The sequence below is a fragment of the Somniosus microcephalus genome, chromosome 6, assembly GCF_052327205.1.
Source record: "Somniosus microcephalus isolate GS21.2 chromosome 6, FLI_Smic_1.0, whole genome shotgun sequence".
NCBI classification, from domain to species: Eukaryota; Metazoa; Chordata; class Chondrichthyes; order Squaliformes; family Somniosidae; genus Somniosus; species Somniosus microcephalus.
The window spans coordinates 3,644,600-3,669,571 of NC_140992.1; the positions used below are offsets into that span (position 1 = coordinate 3,644,600).

The following is a 24,972-nucleotide window of genomic DNA, read 5'->3' on the forward strand; positions in this document are numbered from 1 at the left end:
GTATCACTGGGGGGGAGACAGTATCACTGGGGGAGACAGTATCACTGGGGGGAGGCAGTATCACTGGGGGAGACAGTATCACTGGGGGGGAGACAGTATCACTGGGGGGAGACAGTATCACTGGGGGGAGGCAGTATCACTGGGGGGAGACAGTATCACTGGGGGGAGGCAGTATCACTGGGGGGAGACAGTATCACTGGGGGGAGACAGTATCACTGGGGGGAGACAGTATCACTGGGGGGAGACAGTATCACTGGGGGGAGACAGTATCACAGGGGGGAGATAGTATCACTGGGGGGAGACAGTATCACTGGGGGGGAGACAGTATCACTGGGGGGAGACAGTATCACTGGGGGGAGACAGTATCACTGGGGGGAGACAGTATCACGGGGGGGAGACAGTATCACTGGGGGGGAGACAGTATCACTGGGGGGAGACAGTATCACTGGGGGGGAGACAGTATCACTGGGGGGGAGACAGTATCACTGGGGGGGAGACAGTATCACTGGGGGAGACAGTATCACTGGGGGGAGACAGTATCACTGGGGGGAGACAGTATCACGGGGGGGAGACAGTATCACGGGGGGGAGACAGTATCACGGGGGGGAGACAGTATCACCGGGGGGAGACAGTATCACCGGGGGGGAGACAGTATCACCGGGGGGAGACAGTATCACCGGGGGGAGACAGTATCACTGGGGGGGAGACAGTATCACTGGGGGGGAGACAGTATCACTGGGGGGGAGACAGTATCACTGGGGGGGAGACAGTATCACTGGGGGGGAGACAGTATCACGGGGGGGAGACAGTATCACTGGGGGGAGACAGTATCACTCGAGTGGGGGGGGTGGGTGTGGGTGGTGGGGGTGGGAGAGGAAGAGCGTGGATCTTCCGAGTTGTAATTTCTTTCATTCTGTGAAAACTCTCCTTTATTGAGCCTGAACCAGTGAGTGGTTTACAAATGTTGGTTTCGGACGATGTGCGATGTGAGAATTGCCCCAACCACCAAGCCCACACGTGAAGATACTCAACTACGGGGGACCTCACCTTTACACAGTGAAGGTAATAACATCTACAGACATCACGGGGTCAATCCTCCAGGAATCGCTCCAAACAGAGTTGGCCACCGTTCCTGTAGCCCCTGTCCACACACAGCCAGTGGGAACTCCCATTACCTGTTACCTCTGTCCACACACGGCCAGTAGGACCTCCCATTACCTGTAACCCCTGTCCACACACGGCCAGTGGGACCTCCCATTACCTGTACCTGTCCACACACGGCCAGTGGGACTCCCATTACCTGTACCTGTCCACACACGGCCAGTGGGACCTCCCATTACCTGTAACCCCTGTCCACACACGGCCAGTGGGACCTCCCATTACCTGTACCTGTCCACACACACACGGCCAGTGGAACTCCCATTACCTGTACCTGTCCACACACGGCCAGTGGGACCTCCCATTACCTGTAACCCCTGTCCACACACGGCCAGTGGGACCTCCCATTACCTGTACCTGTCCACACACGGCCAGTGGGACCTCCCATTACCTGTAACCCCTGTCCACACACGGCCAGTGGGACCTCCCATTACCTGTACCTGTCCACACACGGCCAGTGGGACCTCCCATTACCTGTACCTGTCCACACACGGCCAGTGGGACCTCCCATTACCTGTAGTCCCTGTAAGTGTAGGCCGGTGGTTCCTTCCAACACTCATTAGCGTCTGGGTCGAGCAGGCAGTTATCGGCGTGAATTGGGTGACTCAGATCATTGCGATTGTCTTGCTGACCTGGAAATATATTGGAGACGTCAGTCCATCCCACATCCCACAGACAGAAGCCCAACATCTGCTCATTGCACCTCTCTGGACCGCGGGCAGCTCCAACCCAACTCCCAGCCTCTCCTGAACCGACAACTAACGTCCTTCAGCTTACTTAAACCGGAATTAAAAACTCCAAATTCATTCGGAGCATTTGTAGTATTTTCCCGGTGGGTTTATTGAGTGACCCAAATGTCACACAGGAATATTGCTGCTTGGCCAATCACCCGCCCCGGGTGTCTCCTCTCCCCGCCCCTCGCCTCCCCTGGTGCCCCCCTCCACCTCCCCTCCCCCTGGTGCCCCCTCTCCTTCCCCTCTCACCTGCTCCCCCTCTCCCCCGGTGCCCCCCTCCACCTCCCCTCCCCCCGGTGCCTCCTCTCCTTCTCCTCCCACCTGCTCCCCCTCTCCCCCCCCCCCTCCCCTGCCCCAGTGCCCCCCTCCCCCGCCCCGGTGCCCCCCTCCACCTCCCCTCGCCCAGGTGTCTCCTCTCCCCCCACTCCCCCCTCCACTTCCCCTCCCCCCGGTGCCTCTTCTCCTTCCCCTCCCACCTGCTCCCCCTCTCCCCCGACCCTCTCCCCCGGTGCCCCTCTTCCATTTTGCTGCTCTTTTCCTGGTTGGACCACCCATGGAGACTTTGGATTTCCCGGCCTCCTCCTCCATGCAATGCGCTAACCGCTAACGTACATTAACATTCAATAACTCGCCTAAATTAGGTGGGTGAGGTGCGAACCTCACAGCACTGGCTTCGAGCAGGCACCACACTCTTAGCCCCAACTTCACCGCCATGTTTAGCGACCCTTTCCCCACTCACTCCATTAACTTCCACCTCAGCTCTCTGTAGAAGTCGACTTTAGGTAAGGGAACTAAAAAAACGGCTGAAACATAGGAACAGGAGGAGGCCATTCAGCCCCTCGAGCAGCTCCGCCATTCAGTCAGACCACGGCTGATCTGTACCTCAACTCCACTGACCCGTCTTTGCTCCATATCCCTCGATACCCTTACCCCCAAAAAATCTAGCAAACTCGATGACCCCCCCAGCATCCACAGCCGTTTGGGGGAGAGAGTTACAGATTTCCAGTACCCCTCATTCTAGAATCCCCCACTAGAGGAAACAGTTTCTCTCTATCTACCGTATCAGAGCCTTTCATCATCTTAAACACCTCAATTAGCGGTTAAAAAAACTGCTTAGGCCCCAGCTGGAGTATTGTGGCCAATTCTGGGCACCGCACTTTAGGAAGGATGTCAAGGCCTTGGAGAGGGTGTGGAGGAGATTTACTAGAATGCATCCAGGGATGAGGGACTTCAGTGATGTGGAGAGACTGGAGAAGCTGGGATTGTTCTCCTTGGAGCAGAGAAGGTTAAGAGGAGATTTGATAGAGGTGTTCACCTGGAGTACTGTGCACAGTTTTGGCCTCCTTATTTAAAGAAGGATATACTTGCCTTAGAGGCGGTGCAACGAAGGTTCACTGGATTGATCCCTGGGATAAGAGGGTTGTCCTATGAGGAGAGATTGTGTAGAATGGGCCGATGCCAGAGGACTGGAGGACAGCTAACGTAGTACCATTATTCAAGAAGGGTAGTAGGGATAAACCAGGGAATTACAGGCCAGTGAGCCTAACATCAGTGGTAGGGAAATTATTGGAAAAAATTCTGAGGGACAGAATTAGTCTCCACTTGGAGAGGCAAGGATTAATCAAGGATAGTCAGCATGGCTTTGTCAGGGGGAGATCATGTTAAATACATACTTTGGTTCTGTCTTCACAAAGGAGGACACAAATAACCTCCCGGAGATGTCAGGGAACATAGGGTCTAATGAGAGGGAGGAACTGAATGAAATCAGTATTTGTAGGGAAATGGTGTTAGGGAAATTGACGGGATTGAAGGTCGATAAATTCCCAGGACCTGATAATGTACATCCTAGGGTACTTAAGGAAGTGGCCATAGAAATAGTAGATGCATTGCTGGTCATCTTCCAAAATTCTATAGACTCTGGAACAGTTCCCATGGATTGGAGGGTAGTTAATGTTACCCCACTATTCAAAAAAGGTGGTAGAGAGAAAACGGGGAATTACAGACCGGTGAGCCTGACAAAGATGTAATAGCAGAGCACTTGGAAAACAGTGACAGGATCGGACAAAGTCAACATGGATTTACAAAAGGTAAATTGTGCTTGACTAATCTACTGGAATTTTTTGAGGATGTAACTGGTAGAATAGATAAGGGAGAACCAGTGGATGTGGTGTATTTGGACTTTCAGAAGGCTTTCGATAAGGTCCCGCATAAGAGATTAGCGTGTAAAGTTAAGGCACATGGGATTGGGGGCAAGGTATTGACTTGGATAGAGAACTGGTTGGCAGACAGAAAGCAAAGAGTTGGAATAAACGGGTCTTTTTCCGAGTGGCAGGCAGTGACTAGTGGGGTACCGCAGGGATCGGTCCTAGGACCGCAGCTATTCACAATATATATTAATGATTGAGACGAGGGAACTAGATGTAATATTTCCAAGTTTGCAGACAACACAAAGCTGGGTGGGCGTGTGTGCTGTGAGGAGGATGCCGAGAAACTCCAGTATGATTTGGACAGGTTGGGTGATTGGGCAGATGTATGGCAGATGCAGTATAATGTGGATAAATGCGAGGTTATCCACTTTGGTGGCAAAAACAGGAAGGCAGATTATTATCTGAACGGTAATAGATTGGGAGAAGGGGAACTGCAATGAGACCTGGGTGTCCTGTACACCAGTCGCTGAAGGTAAGCATGCAGGTGCAGCAGGCGGTTAAGAAGGCAAATGGTATGTTGGCCTTCGTAGCGAGAGGGTTCGAGTACAAGAACAAGGATGTCTTGCTGCAGTTGTACAGGGCCTTGGTGAGACCACACCTTGAGTATTGTGTGCAGCTTTGGTCACCTTACCTGAGGAAGGACGTTCTTGCCATGGAGGGAGTGCAGCAAAGATTCACCAGGCTGATACCTGGGATGGCAGGAATGACGTATGAGGAGAGATTGTGTCGATTGGGCTTATACTCACTGGAGTTTAGAAGATTGAGAGGGGATCTCAATGAAACCTATAAAATTCTGTCAGGCCTGGACAGACTAGATGCAGGAAGGATGTTTCTGATGGCCGGGGAGTCCAGAACCAGGCGTCATAGTCTAAGGATAAGGGGTAAGCCATTTAGGACTGAAATGAGGAGGAATTTCTTCACCCAGAGAGTGGTGAACCTCTGGAATTCTCTGCCACAGAGGGCGGTGGAGGCCAATTCATTAAATATATTCAAGAAAGGACATACTTGCTCTCGAGTCAGTACAAGGAAGGTTCACTCGGTTAATCCCGGGGATGAGGGGATGGACATATGAGGAGAGGTTGAGTAGATTGGGACTCTACTCATTGGAGTTCAGAAGAATGAGAGGCGATCTTATTGAAACATATAAGATTGTGAAGGGGTTGGATCGGGTGGATGCAGGGAAGATGTTCCCGATGATGGGTGAAACTAGAACTGGGGGCATAGTCTTAGAATAAGGGGCTGCTCTTTCAAAACTGAGATGAGGAGGAACTACTTCACTCAGAGGGTGGTAGGTCCATGGAATATGCTGCCCCAAAAAGCTGTAGAAGCTACATCATTACATAAATTTAAAACAGAAATAGACAGTTTCCTAGAAGTAAAGGGAATTAAGGGTTACGGGGAGCGGGCAGGAATTTGGACATGAGTCTAGGTTCGGATCGGTCATGGCCCTGTGGGTAGCGGAACGGGCCCAGGGGCCGTGTAGCCTGATCCTGCTCCTATTTCGTGTGTCTAATTCTGTTAGATTCAGGAGATGGTTCTGTGATAGTGGATTGGCGGTTAGGATCAGATCAGCCATGGTCTTATTGAATGGCGGAGCAGGCTCGAGGGGCCGATTGGCCTACTCCTGCTCCTATTTCTTATGTTCTTATGGTCGAAGGTTGTTTTTGTGACTGGAAGCCTGTATCCAGTGGTGTACCGCAGGGATCGGTGCTGGGTCCTTTGTTGTCTGTTGTGTAGATTAATGATTTAGATATGAATGTAGGAGGTATGATCAGTAAGTTCGCAGATGACACGAAAATTGGTGGAGTGGTAAATAGCGAGGAGGGAAGCCTCAGGCTACAGGACGATATAGACGGGTTGGTCAGATGGGCAGAACAGTGGCAAATGGAATTTAACCCTGAAAAGTGTGAGGTGATGCATTTTGGGAGGATTAACAAGGCAAGGGAATACACAATGGGCAGCACGGTGGCATAGTGGTTAGCACTGTTGCCTCACAGCGCCAGGGACCCGGGTTCGAATCCTGCCTCGGGCGACTGTCTGTGTGGAGTTTGCATATTCTCCCCGTGTTTGCGTGGGTTTCCTCCGGGTGCTCCGGTTTCCTCCCACAGTCCAAAGATGTGCAGGTTAGGTTGACTGGCTATGATAAATTGACCCTTAGTGTTAGGGGGATTAAATACGTGGGATTACGGGGATAGGGTGGGATATGTGTTGGTGTAGGGGTTATGGGGATCGGGTGGGATATGTGTCGGTGCAGGCTCGATGGGCCGAAATGGCTTCTATCTGCACTGTGGGGTTTCTGTGATTCTGTGACAATGAATGGTAGGACCCTAGGAAGGACAGAGGATCAGAGGGACCTTGGTGTGCATGTACATAGATCCCTGAAGGCAGCAGGACAGGTAGATAAGGTGGTTAAAAAGGCATATGGGATACCTGCTTTCATTAGCCGAGGCATAGAATATAAGAGCAGGGAGGTTATGATGGAGCTGTACAAAACACTGGTCAGGCCACAGCTGGAATACTGTGTGCAGTTCTGGTTGCCACACTATAGGAAGGATGTGATTGCATTGGAGAGGGTGCAGAGGAGATTCACCAGGATGTTACCTGGGCTGGAGCGCTTCAGCTATGAAGAGAGACTGGACAGGCTGGGGTTGTTTTCCTTAGAGCAGAGAAGGCTGAGGGGGGACGGAGTAGAGAGAGAGAAACTGTTCCCATTGGCAGAAGGGTCAAGAACCAGAGGACACAGATTTAAGGTGATCGGCAAAAGAACCAAAGGCGACATGAGGAAAAACCTTTTTACTCAGCGAGTGGTTAGGATCTGGAATGCACGGCCTGAAAGGGTGGTGGAGGCAGAATCAATCACAGCTTTCAAAAGGGAATTGGAGAAGTACCTGAAGGAAAAATAATTTGCAGGGCTACGGGGAAAGGGCGGGGAGTGGGACTGGCTGAAGTGTTCTTGCAGAGAGCCGGCACGGGCTCGACGGGCCGAATGGCCTCCTTCTGTGCTGTAACCATTCTATGATTCTATTTCTAAGGGTTGGTAACCAGACGAACCAGATTTAAGATAATTGGCAAAAGAACCAGAGGGGAGATGAGGAAACATTTTTTTACACAACGAGTTGTTGTGATCTGGAATGCGCTGCCTGAAAGGGCGGTGGAAGCAGATTCAATAATAACTTTCAAAAGGGAATTGGATAAATACTTGAAGGGAAAAACATTTACAGGGCTCTGGGGAAAGAGCGGGGGAGTGGGACTAATCGGAGAGCTCTAGCAAAGTGCCGGCACAGACACGATGGGCCGAATGGCCTCCTTCTAGCTGTATCATGCTATGATTCTACATCGCCCATTAATCTTCTAAACTCAAGTGCATACAAACCAAATTTATGCAACATGTCCTCATAATTTAACTCTTTAAGCCCTGATATAATTCTGGTGAATCTGTGCTGGCCCCCTCCAGGGCGCTATATCTTTCCTGAGGTGCGGTGTGATAACACGTACTGACACCAAGAGGCCAATTACAGGCCCAGCGTGACGCTGACCACAACTTCACAGCTCACTGGCAGCGTTCTCTGACGCTCCTCACACGCCGGGAGGAGTCCCGGGGCAGGTGGGAGCAGCAGCCAGTAAAGGGCCGCTGTTTGCCCGATGAGCACCGGCAATTGTTCCCGGGACAGCTCCCAGCATTCTCGCTGCTGCCGGCCACATGAGGGCATCTAGGTGCTTTGAGTGTGAGGCAGATATCGGGGACCTGCGCCCAACACTGTGGAGAGCAATTGCCCGGTGAATCAGAGCATGACACAGCACAGAAGGAGGCCATTCAGCCCATCGTGCCTGTGCCGGCTCTTTGAACGAGCTCTCCAATTAGTCCCACTCCCCCCTGCTCTTTCCCCATAGCCCGGCAAATTTTACCTTTACAAGTATTTATCCAATTCCCTTTTGAAAGTTACTATTGAATCTGCCTCCACCGCCCTTTCAGGCAGCGCGTTCCAGATCACAACAACTCACTGCGTGAAAACAATGTTTCCTCATCTCCCCTCTGGTTCTTTTGCCAATTATCTTTACTCTGTGTCCTCTGGTTATTGACCCTCCTGCCAGTGGAAACAGTTTTTCCCTCTCTACTCTATCAAAACCCCTCAATTTTGAACATCTTTATTAAATCTCCCCTTAAGGAGTACGGGGAAAAATCCCTCACTTCCGCTCACTCAGACGATCATCGGCCTATTCTGCACAATCACGATTCGACCACCCAAGGGTCCCACTGCACCCAAGCTTTATCTTACACCATTACTTTGTCTCAATGTTCCCTGCTCACTCTTTGCACACTTGTCCACACCATTCACACACTGCAGAAAGAAGCCTCACCTTCGATGGCCGTCCGACACACCAGGTGGGTGTACGAGAAGTACAGAGTGGAGTTCAACATGAAGTAGGATTGAATGATCTTCCGAGCCTTCTCACTGGCGTCGTAGAATAACCTGGCCCCGTGCAACGAGATCCGACCTTCGTAGCCATACTGAAAGGGAGGAGTGGAATCATCAGGGTTAGGAGAGCCAGGGCTCACTTAGTATCAGAGTAGGAGAAGACCATTGACTTGCACAATTAGACCGTCTTGCCCAACTTGTATCTTAAACATGCGCAGGGCAAAAATATCCGACTCAGCTTCCCCGCTTCCCTCGAAGGATAATTGCACTTCACGTTCCGAGCAATAACCCTGGGTTAGGCTGAGTTAACGGATCGCAGTAGGGACAACAACTGGCCTCGATTATGGAGGGAAGACAGAAAACCAGCCGGCCTTACTGCTGCTAATCGGCAACCCGTGACCTCTGCTGGAAAGTGCCCGGGTGAGGACAGGATAGAGTGCAGGCTGCGATACGCCTCCCCGCACGGCCGACACTCACCGTCCGGGCTCGCACGCTAAAAGTGACCACTTGGATGAGGTGCCGAACGGCAACCGATGGCCGTGGGGTCAACGTCTCTGGGAGAGGAACGGAGGAAACGGGGAAAGAAAATTCAATTGTTGTTTTTCTGTTGTGTAATTCAGCCGCTGATCGCCAGCCAAAAGTGTGGGCAAACCAGAATATTTCCCAATGAAAAGTGCATGCGGGTACTCCAGGGCTATGGCTTCTTCAGCCCTTCCAGCTCAGGTTCTGGAATCGTCCAACCTTTGCTCCTTCCCAGGGAAGTGGCTAAGGTCAGGTATTTTACAGTTAGCGGAAAGTCTCTGAACTTTTTCATAAATTGTTCTCTGGATCTGGGCATCGCTGGCAAGGCCGGCATTTATTGCCCATCCCTAATTGCCACTCGAGAAGGTGGTGGTGAGCCGTCTTCTTGAACAGCTGCAGTCCGTGTGGTGAAGGTACTCCCACAGTGCTGTTAGGGAGGGAGTTCCAGGATTTTGACCCAGCGATGATGAAGGAACAGCTGATATATTTCCAAGTCGGGAAGGTGTGTGACTTGGGGGTGGTGGTGTTCCCATGCACCTTCTGCCCATGTCCTTCTAGCTGGTGGAGGTCGCGGGTTTGGGAGGTGCTGCTGAAGAAGCCTAACTCTGGGCTGTCCACAATATTTGCTCACCGTCAGGGCCTTGTATACGGTCGCTCCTTCAAAGCGCTCGTTAGGCGTGTGCGGTGACATCTTCCCTCTGTAGCCGTCGCCCGCCATCGCGATGGTCTGTGAAAACAGGAGATACACGGTTAGGAGTAAAGAAAGGCTCCAAATGGCAAGGACCCATGGGAATCGACAGCCAAACACCCTCGGCACTTACATTGGCCACTTGGTACAGCTCCCGGCACTCCTGTGGTGTGATGACATCGTCGAGGAGCACTCGCTGGCTGCCGTTGAGTAGCTGGGAGTCCAGCACAAGTTTCACGTGGTCAAAGAGCAAGGGCCCACCTGCCGGGAGAGGCAGAGTTCACAGTGAGAGCAGGGCTCAGGCACAAAACTGCACCCAACCGCTGAACGGCCAATCAGCACAACCCTTGCATACCTCACCCTGGGGAGCCCAATGGCACTTACCTCACTTGGTGCTGAGGGATAAGGTGAGAAGGTGGAGTTGGGGGATTTGGGGAGAAGGTGGGTAGGTGGGGTTGGGAGATATGGGGAGAAGGTTGGTAGGTGAGTTTGAGGGATATGAGGAGAAGGTGGGTAGGTGGGGTTGGGGGATTGGAGAGAAGGTGGGTAGGTGGGATTGGGGGATATGGGGAGAAGGTGGGTAAGTGGGATTGGGGAATATGTGGAGAAGGTGGGTGGGTGGGGTTGGGGGATATGGGGAGAAGGTGGGTAGGTGGGATTGGGGGATATGGGGAGAAGGTGGGTAGGTGGGGTTGAGGGATATGGGGAGAAGGTGGGTAGGTGGGGTTGGGGGATTGGGGAGAAGGTGGGTAGGCGGGATTGAGGGTTATGGGGAGAAGGTGGGTAGGTGGGATTGGGGAGAAGGTGGGTAGGTGGGGTTGAGGGATTGGGGAGAAGGTGGGTAGGTGGGGTTGAGGGATTGGGGAGAAGGTGGGTAGGTGAGGTTGATGGATTGAGGAGAAGGTGGGTAGGTGGGGTTGGGGGATTGGGGAGAAGGTGGGTAGGTGGGGTTGAGGGATTGGGGAGAAGGTGGGTAGGTGGGGTTGAGGGATTGGGGAGAAGGTGGGTAGGTGGGGTTGAGGGATTGGGGAGAAGGTGGGTAGGTGAGGTTGATGGATTGAGGAGAAGGTGGGTAGGTGGGGTTGGGGGATTGGGGAGAAGGTGGGTAGGTGGGGTTGAGGGTTATGGGGAGAAGGTGAGAAGGTGGGGTTGAGGGTTATGGGGAGAAGGTGGGTAGGTGGGGTTGAGGGATTGGGGAGAAGGTGGGTAGGGGGGGTTGAGGGTTATGGGGAGAAGGTGGGGTTGAGGGTTATGGGGAGAAGGTGGGTAGGTGAGGTTGATGGATTGGGGAGAAGGTGGGTAGGTGGGGTTGGGGGATTGGGGAGAAGGTAGGTAGGTGAGGTTGAGGGATTGGAGAGAAGGTAGGTAGGTGAGGTTGATGGATTGGAGAGAAGGTGGGGTTGAGGGATTGGGGGAAGGTGGGTAGGTGGGGTTGCGGGATTGGGGAGAAGGTGGGTAGGTGGGGTTGAGGGATTGGGGAGAAGGTGGGTAGGTGGGGTTGAGGGATTGGGGAGAAGGTGGGTAGGTGGGGTTGAGGGATTGGGGAGAAGGTGGGTAGGTGGGGTTGAGGGATTGGGGAGAAGGTGGGTAGGTGGGGTTGAGAGTTTGGGAAGAAGGTGGGTAGGTGGGGTTGATGGATTGGGGAGAAGGTGGGTAGGTGAGGTTGATGGATTGGGGAGAAGGTGGGGTTGAGGGATTGGGGAGAAGGTGGGTAGGTGGGGTTGGGGGATTGGAGAGAAGGTAGGTAGGTGAGGTTGATGGATTGGAGAGAAGGTGGGGTTGGGGGATTGGGGAGAAGGTGGGTAGGTGGGGTTGAGGGATTGGGGAGAAGGTGGGTAGGTGGGGTTGGGGGATTGGGGAGAAGGTGGGTAGGTGGGGTTGGGGGATTGGGGAGAAGGTGGGAAGGTGGGGTTGGGGGATTGGGGAGAAGGTGGGTAGGTGGGGTTGGGGGATTGGGGAGAAGGTGGGGTTGGGGGATTGGGGAGAAGGTGGGTAGGTGGGGTTGATGGATTGGGGAGAAGGTGGGTAGGTGGGGTTGATGGATTGGGGAGAAGGTGGGTAGGTGGGGTTGATGGATTGGGGAGAAGGTGGGTAGGTGGGGTTGATGGATTGGGGAGAAGGTAGGTAGGTGAGGTTGATGGATTGGAGAGAAGGTGGGGTTGAGGGATTGGGGAGAAGGTGGGAAGGTGGGGTTGATGGATTGGGGAGAAGGTAGGTAGGTGAGGTTGATGGATTGGAGAGAAGGTGGGGTTGGGGGATTGGGGAGAAGGTGGGGTTGGGGGATTGGGGAGAAGGTGAGTAGGTGGGGTTGATGGATTGGGGAGAAGGTGGGTAGGTGGGGTTGATGGATTGGGGAGAAGGTGGGTAGGTGGGGTTGATGGATTGGGGAGAAGGTGGGTAGGTGGGGTTGATGGATTGGGGAGAAGGTGGGTAGGTGGGGTTGATGGATTGGGGAGAAGGTAGGTAGGTGAGGTTGATGGATTGGAGAGAAGGTGGGGTTGAGGGATTGGGGAGAAGGTGGGAAGGTGGGGTTGGGGGATTGGGGAGAAGGTGGGTAGGTGGGGTTGGGGGATTGGGGAGAAGGTGGGGTTGGGGGATTGGGGAGAAGGTGGGTAGGTGGGGTTGGGGGATTGGGGAGAAGGTGGGTCGGTGGGGGTTGATCTGTGAAAGAGGGACAGAACTTCCTTTTTCTGTCCCTAAAAACTGTCAATGAAAAAAAGCCACGTTTGTTAAAGGGGATTCTGCTGTCAGGAGATGCAAAAGTTTCTTAAGCCTTCTCCCCCATCGAAGGCCAATTGGTCACTGAAGAAATCCTCCTACCTTCTTGTAGCTCACGCTCAACCTTCTTCTCTATCCTTTTCCTCTGAGTCACGGGCATCTCTGGCTCCTTCAAAGGTTCATCCTCGCCTGCCGCGCGCCTGTGAGCACGAGGCACAGATTAGGCATCTAATCACAATGGTTGAGCAGGAGCTCAGTGCAATACCGTCTAACCCACCACCTCGTACGGTGGAGAATTGCACCGTCCCCAGGATCACAGCTACCACTCAGGGAGACATGATCTGCTGGAGACACGGACAACTTCCCGTCGACAACAACAACAACTTGCATTTATACAGTGCCTTTAACGTGGTAAAAATGTCCCGAGGTTCTTCACAGGAGCGATAATCAAACAAACGCTGCCACTGAGACACGTAAGGAGAAATTAGGACAGGTGAACAAAAGCTTGATTGAAGAGGTCGGTTTTAAGGAGCGTCTTAAAGGAGGAGAGAGAGGCGGAGAGGTTTGGGGAGGGAATTCCAAAGCTCGGGGGCCCAGGCAGCTGAAGGCACGGCTGCCAAAAGTGGAGCGATGGAAATCGAGGGATGCTCAAGAGGCCAGAATTGGAGGAGCACAGAGATCTCGGGGGTGGGGGGGGTGGGTTTAGGAGGTTAGAGAGATAGGGAGGGGCGAGGCCATGGAGGGATTTGAAAACAAGGATGAGAATTTTAAAATCGAGGCGTTGCCGGACAAGGTCGGTCAGCGAGCACGGGTGTCGGTGAGAAGGAAAGCCCTCTTGTAGCTCCAGTTGTTGCCATCCTTGTATATAAACACAAGGCTGAAGCGTTTGCAACCATCTTCAGCCAGAAGTGCCGAGTGGATGATCCATATCGGCCTCCTCATGAGGTCCCCACCATCACAGAAGCCAGTCTTCAGCCAATTCGATTCACTCCACGTGATATCAAGAAACAGCTGAGCGCACTGGATACAGCAAAGCTGCTCCAGTACAGCTACAACATTGGCATCTATCCGACAGTGTGGAAAACTGCCCAGGTATGTCCTGTCCACAAAAAGCAGGACAAATCCAACCTGGCCAATTACCGCCCCATCAGTCTACTCTCAATCATCAGCAAAGTGATGGAAGATGTCGTCGACAGTGCTATCAAGCGGCACTTACTCACCAATAACCTGCTCACTGATGCTCAGTTTGGGTTCCACCAGGACCACTCGGAAAACTCTCCACTGGCTGGAGTCATACCTAGCCCAAAGAAAGATGGTTGTGGTTGTTGGAGGTCAATCATCTCAGCTCAGTACATCACTGCAGGAGTTCCTCAAGGCAGTGTCCTAGGCCCAACTATCTTCTGCTGCTCCATCATAAGGTCAGAAGTGGGGATGTTCACTGATGACTGCACAGTGTTCAGTTCAATTCGCAATTCGTCAGATAATGAAGCAGTCCATGCCCGCATGCAGCAAGACCTGGTCAACATTCAGGCTTGGGCTGATAAGTGGCAGGTAATATTCGTGCCACAGAAGTGCCAGGCTATGACTATCTCCAACAAGCGAGAGTCTAACCACCGCCCCTTGACATTCAACGACATTAACGTCGCCGAATCCCCCACCATCAATAGCTTGGGGGTCACCACTGACCAGAAACTTAACTGGACCAGCCACGTAAATACTGTGGCTACAAGAGCAGGTCAGAGGCTGGGTATTCTGCGGCGAGTGTCTCACCTCCTGACTCCCCAAAGCCTTTCCACCATCTACAAGGCACAAGGAGTGTGATGGAATACTCTCCACTTGCCTGGATGAGTGCTGCTCCGACAACACTCAAGAAGCTCGACACCATCCAGGACAAAGCAGCCCGCTTGATTGGCACCCCATCCACCACCTTAAACATTCACTCCCTCCACCATCGGCGTACCGTGGCTGCAGTGTGTACCATCTACAAGATGCACTGCAGCAACTCGCCAAGGCTTCTTCGGCAGCACCTCCCAATCCCGTGACCTCTTCCACCTAGAAGGACAAGGGCAGCAGGCGCATGGGAACACCACCACCTCCAAGTTCCCCTCCAAGTCACACACCATCCTGACTTGGAAATATATCGGCCGATCCTTCATCGTCACTGGGTCAGAATCCTGGAACTCCCTCCCTAACAGCACTGTGGGAGCACCTTCACCACACGGACTGCAGCGGTTCAAGAAGGCGGCTCACCACCACCTTCTCAAGGGCAACTAGGGATGGGCAATAAATGCCGGCCTTGCCAGCGACGCCCACATCCCAGGAACGAATAAAAAAATATAAAGGCAACCTCGTATTGATCAACTGCCCATGGGCTTTTCAAAGCTGTGCAGATTTTAGAAGATGGGGATAGGGGAGAGCAGGAACGAGCAGCAAACAGCGAAACCTCGCAAGTCTCTCCGAAATCAGCAAGTTAATTCAGGTGCCCTCTTTTAAAAGCTCCAAGTTGCATTCTGTGATTGCGGGAGATTTAAACCTCCCCAAGTAAACTTTATAAAACGATTATGGTGGAATATTCAGAGGCGTCCTACCTGCCAGCAATACTCTGATCGTCAAGCTTCACTCCAGAGACAGTCCAGTTAATCTGTGAACACAGGCCAGAAACCGACCGTCAAAATACTGAATATGGACCAAGTCAGGTAGTACACTTAACGAAGAATCAGTTAACCAACCCATCATTGTTGCACCTTCAAAGGTACAACTCACCTGCACTGGTATGGTGTTGAAAAACAACAAGTGAACTCTATTCATCTGCTCATCAGGGTGAGCTGAGAATAGAACACATTCCATTTCAGTAATCTAACCCTCCCAGGGCAGGTACAGCACGGGTTAGAGAGAGAGTAAACCTCCCTCTACACTGTCCCCATCAAACACTCCCAGGGCAGGTACAGCACGGGTTAGATACAGAGTAAAGCTCCCTCTACACTGTCCCCATCAAACACTCCCAGGGCAGGTACAGCACGGGTTAGATACAGAGTAAAGCTCCCTCTACACTGTCCCCATCAAACACTCCCAGGGCAGGTACAGCACGGGTTAGATACAGAGTAAAGCTCCCTCTACACTGTCCCCATCAAACACTCCCAGGGCAGGTACAGCACGGGTTAGATACAGAGTAAAGCTCCCTCTACACTGTCCCATCAAACACTCCCAGGGCAGGTACAGCACGGGTTAGATACAGAGTAAAGCTCCCTCTACACTGTCCCATCAAACACTCCCAGGGCAGGTACAGCACGGGTTAGATACAGAGTAAAGCTCCCTCTACACTGTCCCATCAAACACTCCCAGGGCAGGTACAGCACGGGTTAGATACAGAGTAAAGCTCCCTCTACACTGTCCCATCAAACACTCCCAGGGCAGGTACAGCACGGGTTAGATACAGAGTAAAGCTCCCTCTACACTGTCCCATCAAACACTCCCAGGGCAGGTACAGCACGGGTTAGATACAGAGTAAAGCTCCCTCTACACTGTCCCATCAAACAGTCCCAGGGCACGTACAGCACGGGTTAGATACAGAGTAAAGCTCCCTCTACACTGTCCCATCAAACACTCCCAGGGCAGGTACAGCACGGGTTAGATACAGAGTAAAGCTCCCTCCACACTGTCCCATCAAACACTCCCAGGGCAGGTACAGCACGGGTTAGATACAGAGTAAAGCTCCCTCTACACTGTCCCATCAAACACTCCCAGTGCAGGTACAGCACGGGTTAGATACAGAGTAAACCTCCCTCTAAACTGTCCCCATCAAACACTCCCAGGGCAGGTACAGCACGGGTTAGATACAGAGTAAAGCTCCCTCTACACTGTCCCATCAAACACTCCCAGGACAGGTACAGCATGGGTTAGATACAGAGTAAAGCTCCCTCTACACTGTCCCCATCAAACACTCCCAGGGCAGGTACAGCACGGGTTAGATACAGAGTAAAGCTCCCTCGACACTGTCCCATCAAACACTCCCAGGGCAGGCACAGCACGGGTTAGAGAGAGAGTAAAGCCCCCTCTACACTGTCCCATCAAACACTCCCAATGCAGGTACAGCACGGGTTAGATGCAGAGTAAAGCTCCCTCTACACTATCCCCATCAAACACTCCCAGGGCAGGTACAGCACGGGTTAGATACAGAGTAAAGCTCCCTCTACACTGTCCCATCAGACACTCCCAGGGCAGGTACAACAAGGGTTAGATACAGAGTAAAGCTCCCTCTACACTGTCCCATCAGACACTCCCAGGGCAGGTACAGCACAGGTTAGATACAGAGTAAAGCTCCCTCTACACTGTGCCATCAAACACTCCCAGGGCAGGTACAGCACGGGTTAGGTACAGAGTAAAGCTCCCTCTACACTGTCCCATCAAACGCTCCCAGGACAGGTGCAGCACGGGTTAGATACAGAGTAAAGCTCCCTCTACACTGTCCCATCAAACACTCCCAGGGCAGGTACAGCACGAGTTAGATACAGAGTAAAGCTCCCTCTACACTGTCCCATCAAACACTCCCGGGGCAGGGACAGCACGGGTTAGATGCAGAGTAAAGCTCCCTCAACACTGTCCCATCAAACAGTCCCAGGACAGGTATAGCACGGGGTTAGATACAGAGTAAAGCTCTCTCAATTTCAATTCAATTCAATTCAAATCGCTTTATTGGCATGATGACAAGTTACATCTTATGTTGCCAAAGCATCGAAAAACATTCATGTTTGTTCACAAAAATACAGATCTATCCATACAGTGTATAAACAGATATATCCCTGAGTGTATAAATATACTTTCATATAATTTATATATACTCTTTTCTTATATTTAGTGGTTGTCCCTCTGTTTATGGCAAGCTGTAACATAGTGTGCCGCTAGTGTTACACAATTTCTCTCTTCCCCTAGTAGGTATGGGAGTTTTTGGTCGTCATTCAAATTTCTGAAATCCGGGCATATTTTTGTGAATTTTGGGTAGAAATTCTCCCTTATGCCCTGATATTTTCTATAAGCTGTGAGGAAGTGCATCTCTGTCTCCACCACTCCCTGACTGCAGTGAGAGCATATCCTGTCCTCTCTTGGTAGCCGGGTCTGCCTGTGTCTACCTTTTTCGATCGCCAGGTTATGTTCACTAAGTCTGTACATTGTCAAAGTTTTTCTCAGTTTGCTATCATTTACCATGGTCAGGTAATCAGCCATGTTGTATTGTCTGTTTAGGGCCAAGTAGCAATTGAGTTTGCGTTGGGTTTTTGTTGTTTCTGCCCAATATGACAGATATTTTTCCTTTTGCTTAGCGACGATTGTGTTGGGTCGAATTCTTTGTGTTACCCTGTCACTGTCCTGGGGCTGGTTATTGTTAGTAGTGTTAGTAGTTACTTCACTGAGTCCCAGGACTAGTTGACTGAGGGTATTCTTCTTTATAGTCCTCTCTTGGCATTTCAGGGCTTCATAATGATAGCATTGGGGGTTGCTCATTTCTAGGTGTTTCCAAAATTTGGTGGCTCTTTTTTGGATAGTGATTATTAATGGATATTGGCCTAGTTCTGCCCTGCATGCATTGTTTACGGTTTTCCTTTGAGTCCGGAGGATACTTTTACAGAATTCTGCATGTAGGATCTCAATTGGGTGTTTGTCCCATTTTGCAAATTCTTGTTGTGTTAGCGGTCCCCACACCTCGCTGCCACAGAGCGCAATTGGTTCAATTACTGATTTGAAAATTTTGAGCCAAATGCTAATTGGGATTTCTATTTGGATTGATTTTTTAATGGCATAGAAAGCCCTTCTTGCTTTCTCTTTCAGTTCATTCACAGCCAGTTTGAAATTTCCCGTAGAACTGATTTTTAAGCCCAAGTATGTCAACACTGTCCCATCAAACACTCCCAGGGCAGGTACAGCACGGGTTAGATACAGAGTAAAGCTCCCTCTACACTGTCCCATCAAACACTCCCAGGGCAGGGACAGCACGGGTCTCCATATACCAGATATGACGGTTACTTTACTGGGTTGTCTCGTACAATGAGTGAAGTTGGGGAGAACCCAGTAATAAAAGCTCTATCAGGGTTGTCAGAGGGTCCAAGGTCCCCCTCTTTGCGGGGAGGGGGTTGGGCTTCTACCAGCAGTGGGGGGTGTAACCAATGACCTCCGCCTGCTGCTCAGGTCCCTTTGCTTAGCTGGGATCTGATGGTTTACTGCATCTGTATTGAGCAGCAATGAGCTTTTACCCAAAGCTGCCCCGTACTGATCTCTTCATACAGAGCCCTGCCCTGGTCAACAAAGCTCAGGGCTGCTCACCACACCGCAGTCACCCATCGCAGCGGAATATGTCGCGAGGTGGGATGGGAATGAGACAAGGAAGGAGGAGGAGGCTGGGGACAAGAGGGGGCAGAGGAATTCCAGTGAGACTGACACCCCTCCCCCGACACCTTTCCCAAATTGCCCACAATCCCCTCCACTGACCCGCTCCCCCGGCCCATTGGTCAGGAGCCCACTGCTGGGAAGTGACCGCCTGCAGGTCACGGCGCCATTCACTCAGGTTCAACACCCGGACCCAGCAGAGACTGGATTCAATGAGAAACACCTTTGAATGTGTCAGACAGGGAGTGGTGAGAAACTACAGCACTGAGTGATTCTAACGCCAGGACAGGACGCCTGAAACAGCCAGCACTGCCAGCAGGGGGCAACCCCGCTCCACTTCACTCCTGCTCACAGTCAGAAGCCGCCTCTGTGGACGATGAGCTCACTGCGATATTGGTCAGACTGTCATCGCGTTTCAGCACTGCTCGAGTTCATTAGGTGAAAGGTCATTGCCCGGCCTCCGTCTTTGACTGACAGTCAAAGAATCTTCCTTTTCACTCCCTTCACTAAGGTACTGAAACACTGTAGCTTGAAACCACAAGATGGCAGCAAAACCCAGACACAGAATAATGCAACATTCTGCATTCTCCCAGAAGGAGGCAGCTTAGTGACATGAAACCAAACCTCGACACAGTCCTGTCAAACACTCCCAGGGCAGGTACAGCACGGGGTTAGATACAGAGTAACGCTCCCTCTACACTGTCCCGTCAAACACTCCCAGGGCAGGTACAGCACGGGTTAGATACAGAGTAAAGCTCCCTCTACACTGTCCCATCAAACACACCCAGGGCAGGTACAGCACGGGTTAGATACAGAGTAAAGCTCCCTCTACACTGTCCCATCAAACACTCCCAGGGCAGGTACAGCATGGGTTAGATACAGAGTAAACCTCCGTCTACACTGTCCCCATCAAACACTCCCAGGGCAGGTACAGCACGGGTTAGCTACAGAGTAAAGCTCCCTCTACACTGTCCCATCAAACACTCCCAGGGCAGGTACAGCATGGGTTAGATACAGAGTAAAGCTCTCTCTACACTGTCCCATCAAACACTCCCAGGGCAGGTACAGCACAGGTTAGATACAGAGTAAATCTCCCTCTACACTGTCCCATCAAACACTCCCAGGGCAGGTACAGCACGGGTTAGATACAGAGTAAAGCTCCCTCTACACTGTCCCATCAAACACTCCCAGGGCAGGTACAGCACGGGTTAGATACAGAGTAAAGCTCCCTCTACACTGTCCCATCAAACACTCCCAGGGCAGGTACAGCACGGGTTAGATACAGAGTAAAGCTCCCTCTACACTGCCCCATCAAACACTCCCAGGACAGGTACAGCACGGGTTAGATACAGAGTAAAGCTCCCTCTACACTGTCCCATCAAACACTCCCAGGGCAGGTACAGCACGGGTTAGATACAGAGTAAAGCTCCCTCTACACTGTCCCATCAAACACTCCCAGGGCAGGTACAGCACGGGTTAGATACAGAGTAAAGCTCCCTCTACACTGCCCCATCAAACACTCCCAGGACAGGTACAGCACGGGTTAGATACAGAGTAAAGCTCCCTCTACACTGTCCCATCAAACACTCCCAGGGCAGGTACAGCACGGGTTAGATACAGAGTAAAGCTCCCTCTACACTGTCCCATCAAACACTCCCAGGGCAGGTACAGCACGGGTTAGATACAGAGTAAAGCTCCCTCTACACTGTCCCATCAAACACTCCCAGGGCAGGTACAGCACGGGTTAGATACAGAGTAAAGCTCCCTCTACACTGTCCCATCAAACACTCCCAGGGCAGGTACAGCACGGGTTAGATACAGAGTAAAGCTCCCTCTACACTGCCCCATCAAACACTCCCAGGACATGTACAGCACGGGTTAGATACAGAGTAAAGCTCCCTCTACACTGTCCCATCAAACACTCCCAGGGCAGGTACAGCACGGGTTAGATACAGAGTAAAGCTCCCTCTACACTGTCCCATCAAACACTCCCAGGGCAGGTACAGCACGGGTTAGATACAGAGTAAAGCTCCCTCTACACTGTCCCATCAAACACTCCCAGGGCAGGTACAGCACGGGTTAGATACAGAGTAAAGCTCCCTCTACACTGTCCCATCAAACACTCCCAGGGCAGGTACAGCACGGGTTAGATACAGAGTAAAGCTCCCTCTACACTGTCCCATCAAACAGTCCCAGGACAGGTATAGCACGGGGTTAGATACAGAGTAAAGCTCTCTCAATTTCAATTCAATTCAATTCAAATCGCTTTATTGGCATGATGACAAGTTACATCTTATGTTGCCAAAGCATCGAAAAACATTCATGTTTGTTCACAAAAATACAGATCTATCCATACAGTGTATAAACAGATATATCCCTGAGTGTATAAATATACTTTCATATAATTTATATATACTCTTTTCTTATATTTAGTGGTTGTCCCTCTGTTTATGGCAAGCTGTAACATAGTGTGCCGCTAGTGTTACACAATTTCTCTCTTCCCCTAGTAGGTATGGGAGTTTTTGGTCGTCATTCAAATTTCTGAAATCCGGGCATATTTTTGTGAATTTTGGGTAGAAATTCTCCCTTATGCCCTGATATTTTCTATAAGCTGTGAGGAAGTGCATCTCTGTCTCCACCACTCCCTGACTGCAGTGAGAGCATATCCTGTCCTCTCTTGGTAGCCGGGTCTGCCTGTGTCTACCTTTTTCGATCGCCAGGTTATGTTCACTAAGTCTGTACATTGTCAAAGTTTTTCTCAGTTTGCTATCATTTACCATGGTCAGGTAATCAGCCATGTTGTATTGTCTGTTTAGGGCCAAGTAGCAATTGAGTTTGCGTTGGGTTTTTGTTGTTTCTGCCCAATATGACAGATATTTTTCCTTTTGCTTAGCGACGATTGTGTTGGGTCGAATTCTTTGTGTTACCCTGTCACTGTCCTGGGGCTGGTTATTGTTAGTAGTGTTAGTAGTTACTTCACTGAGTCCCAGGACTAGTTGACTGAGGGTATTCTTCTTTATAGTCCTCTCTTGGCATTTCAGGGCTTCATAATGATAGCATTGGGGGTTGCTCATTTCTAGGTGTTTCCAAAATTTGGTGGCTCTTTTTTGGATAGTGATTATTAATGGATATTGGCCTAGTTCTGCCCTGCATGCATTGTTTACGGTTTTCCTTTGAGTCCGGAGGATACTTTTACAGAATTCTGCATGTAGGATCTCAATTGGGTGTTTGTCCCATTTTGCAAATTCTTGTTGTGTTAGCGGTCCCCACACCTCGCTGCCACAGAGCGCAATTGGTTCAATTACTGATTTGAAAATTTTGAGCCAAATGCTAATTGGGATTTCTATTTGGATTGATTTTTTAATGGCATAGAAAGCCCTTCTTGCTTTCTCTTTCAGTTCATTCACAGCCAGTTTGAAATTTCCCGTAGAACTGATTTTTAAGCCCAAGTATGTCAACACTGTCCCATCAAACACTCCCAGGGCAGGTACAGCACGGGTTAGATACAGAGTAAAGCTCCCTCTACACTGTCCCATCAAACACTCCCAGGGCAGGGACAGCACGGGTCTCCACATACCAGATATGACGGTTACTTTACTGGGTTGTCTCGTACAATGAGTGAAGTTGGGGAGAACCCAGTAATAAAAGCTCTATCAGGGTTGTCAGAGGGTCCAAGGTCCCCCTCTTTGCGGGGAGGGGGTTGGGCTTCTACCAGCAGTGGGGGGTGTAACCAATGACCTCCGCCTGCTGCTCAGGTCCCTTTGCTTAGCTGGGATCTGATGGTTTACTGCATCTGTATTGAGCAGCAATGAGCTTTTACCCAAAGCTGCCCCGTACTGATCTCTTCATACAGAGCCCTGCCCTGGTCAACAAAGCTCAGGGCTGCTCACCACACCGCAGTCACCCATCGCAGCGGAATATGTCGCGAGGTGGGATGGGAATGAGACAAGGAAGGAGGAGGAGGCTGGGGACAAGAGGGGGCAGAGGAATTCCAGTGAGACTGACACCCCTCCCCCGACACCTTTCCCAAATTGCCCACAATCCCCTCCACTGACCCGCTCCCCCGGCCCATTGGTCAGGAGCCCACTGCTGGGAAGTGACCGCCTGCAGGTCACGGCGCCATTCACTCAGGTTCAACACCCGGACCCAGCAGAGACTGGATTCAATGAGAAACACCTTTGAATGTGTCAGACAGGGAGTGGTGAGAAACTACAGCACTGAGTGATTCTAACGCCAGGACAGGACGCCTGAAACAGCCAGCACTGCCAGCAGGGGGCAACCCCGCTCCACTTCACTCCTGCTCACAGTCAGAAGCCGCCTCTGTGGACGATGAGCTCACTGCGATATTGGTCAGACTGTCATCGCGTTTCAGCACTGCTCGAGTTCATTAGGTGAAAGGTCATTGCCCGGCCTCCGTCTTTGACTGACAGTCAAAGAATCTTCCTTTTCACTCCCTTCACTAAGGTACTGAAACACTGTAGCTTGAAACCACAAGATGGCAGCAAAACCCAGACACAGAATAATGCAACATTCTGCATTCTCCCAGAAGGAGGCAGCTTAGTGACATGAAACCAAACCTCGACACAGTCCTGTCAAACACTCCCAGGGCAGGTACAGCACGGGGTTAGATACAGAGTAACGCTCCCTCTACACTGTCCCGTCAAACACTCCCAGGGCAGGTACAGCACGGGTTAGATACAGAGTAAAGCTCCCTCTACACTGTCCCATCAAACACACCCAGGGCAGGTACAGCACGGGTTAGATACAGAGTAAAGCTCCCTCTACACTGTCCCATCAAACACTCCCAGGGCAGGTACAGCATGGGTTAGATACAGAGTAAACCTCCGTCTACACTGTCCCCATCAAACACTCCCAGGGCAGGTACAGCACGGGTTAGCTACAGAGTAAAGCTCCCTCTACACTGTCCCATCAAACACTCCCAGGGCAGGTACAGCATGGGTTAGATACAGAGTAAAGCTCTCTCTACACTGTCCCATCAAACACTCCCAGGGCAGGTACAGCACAGGTTAGATACAGAGTAAATCTCCCTCTACACTGTCCCATCAAACACTCCCAGGGCAGGTACAGCACGGGTTAGATACAGAGTAAAGCTCCCTCTACACTGTCCCATCAAACACTCCCAGGGCAGGTACAGCACGGGTTAGATACAGAGTAAAGCTCCCTCTACACTGTCCCATCAAACACTCCCAGGGCAGGTACAGCACGGGTTAGATACAGAGTAAAGCTCCCTCTACACTGCCCCATCAAACACTCCCAGGACAGGTACAGCACGGGTTAGATACAGAGTAAAGCTCCCTCTACACTGTCCCATCAAACACTCCCAGGGCAGGTACAGCACGGGTTAGATACAGAGTAAAGCTCCCTCTACACTGTCCCATCAAACACTCCCAGGGCAGGTACAGCACGGGTTAGATACAGAGTAAAGCTCCCTCTACACTGCCCCATCAAACACTCCCAGGACAGGTACAGCACGGGTTAGATACAGAGTAAAGCTCCCTCTACACTGTCCCATCAAACACTCCCAGGGCAGGTACAGCACGGGTTAGATACAGAGTAAAGCTCCCTCTACACTGTCCCATCAAACACTCCCAGGGCAGGTACAGCACGGGTTAGATACAGAGTAAAGCTCCCTCTACACTGTCCCATCAAACACTCCCAGGGCAGGTACAGCACGGGTTAGATACAGAGTAAAGCTCCCTCTACACTGTCCCATCAAACACTCCCAGGGCAGGTACAGCACGGGTTAGATACAGAGTAAAGCTCCCTCTACACTGCCCCATCAAACACTCCCAGGACATGTACAGCACGGGTTAGATACAGAGTAAAGCTCCCTCTACACTGTCCCATCAAACACTCCCAGGGCAGGTACAGCACGGGTTAGATACAGAGTAAAGCTCCCTCTACACTGTCCCATCAAACACTCCCAGGGCAGGTACAGCACGGGTTAGATACAGAGTAAAGCTCCCTCTACACTGTCCCATCAAACACTCCCAGGGCAGGTACAGCACGGGTTAGATACAGAGTAAAGCTCCCTCTACACTGTCCCATCAAACACTCCCAGGGCAGGTACAGCACGGGTTAGATACAGAGTAAAGCTCCCTCTACACTGCCCCATCAAACACTCCCAGGAC

At 51.4% G+C, this 24,972-nt stretch overlaps 1 protein-coding gene across 1 annotated transcript in view; it reads right to left on the reverse strand.

Moving 5' to 3' along the window:
• The window catches only part of LOC147115372 (prolyl 3-hydroxylase 2-like), a 271,320-nt gene that overhangs the window by 22,677 nt on the left and 223,671 nt on the right, over positions 1 to 24,972 (reverse strand). Inside the window, 6 exon segments of the mRNA XM_085989637.1 lie at positions 1,673 to 1,790; positions 8,459 to 8,609; positions 9,671 to 9,766; positions 9,861 to 9,988; positions 12,548 to 12,645; positions 15,034 to 15,086. Coding sequence (XP_085845763.1) covers positions 1,673 to 1,790; positions 8,459 to 8,609; positions 9,671 to 9,766; positions 9,861 to 9,988; positions 12,548 to 12,645; positions 15,034 to 15,086 — 644 coding nt within the window.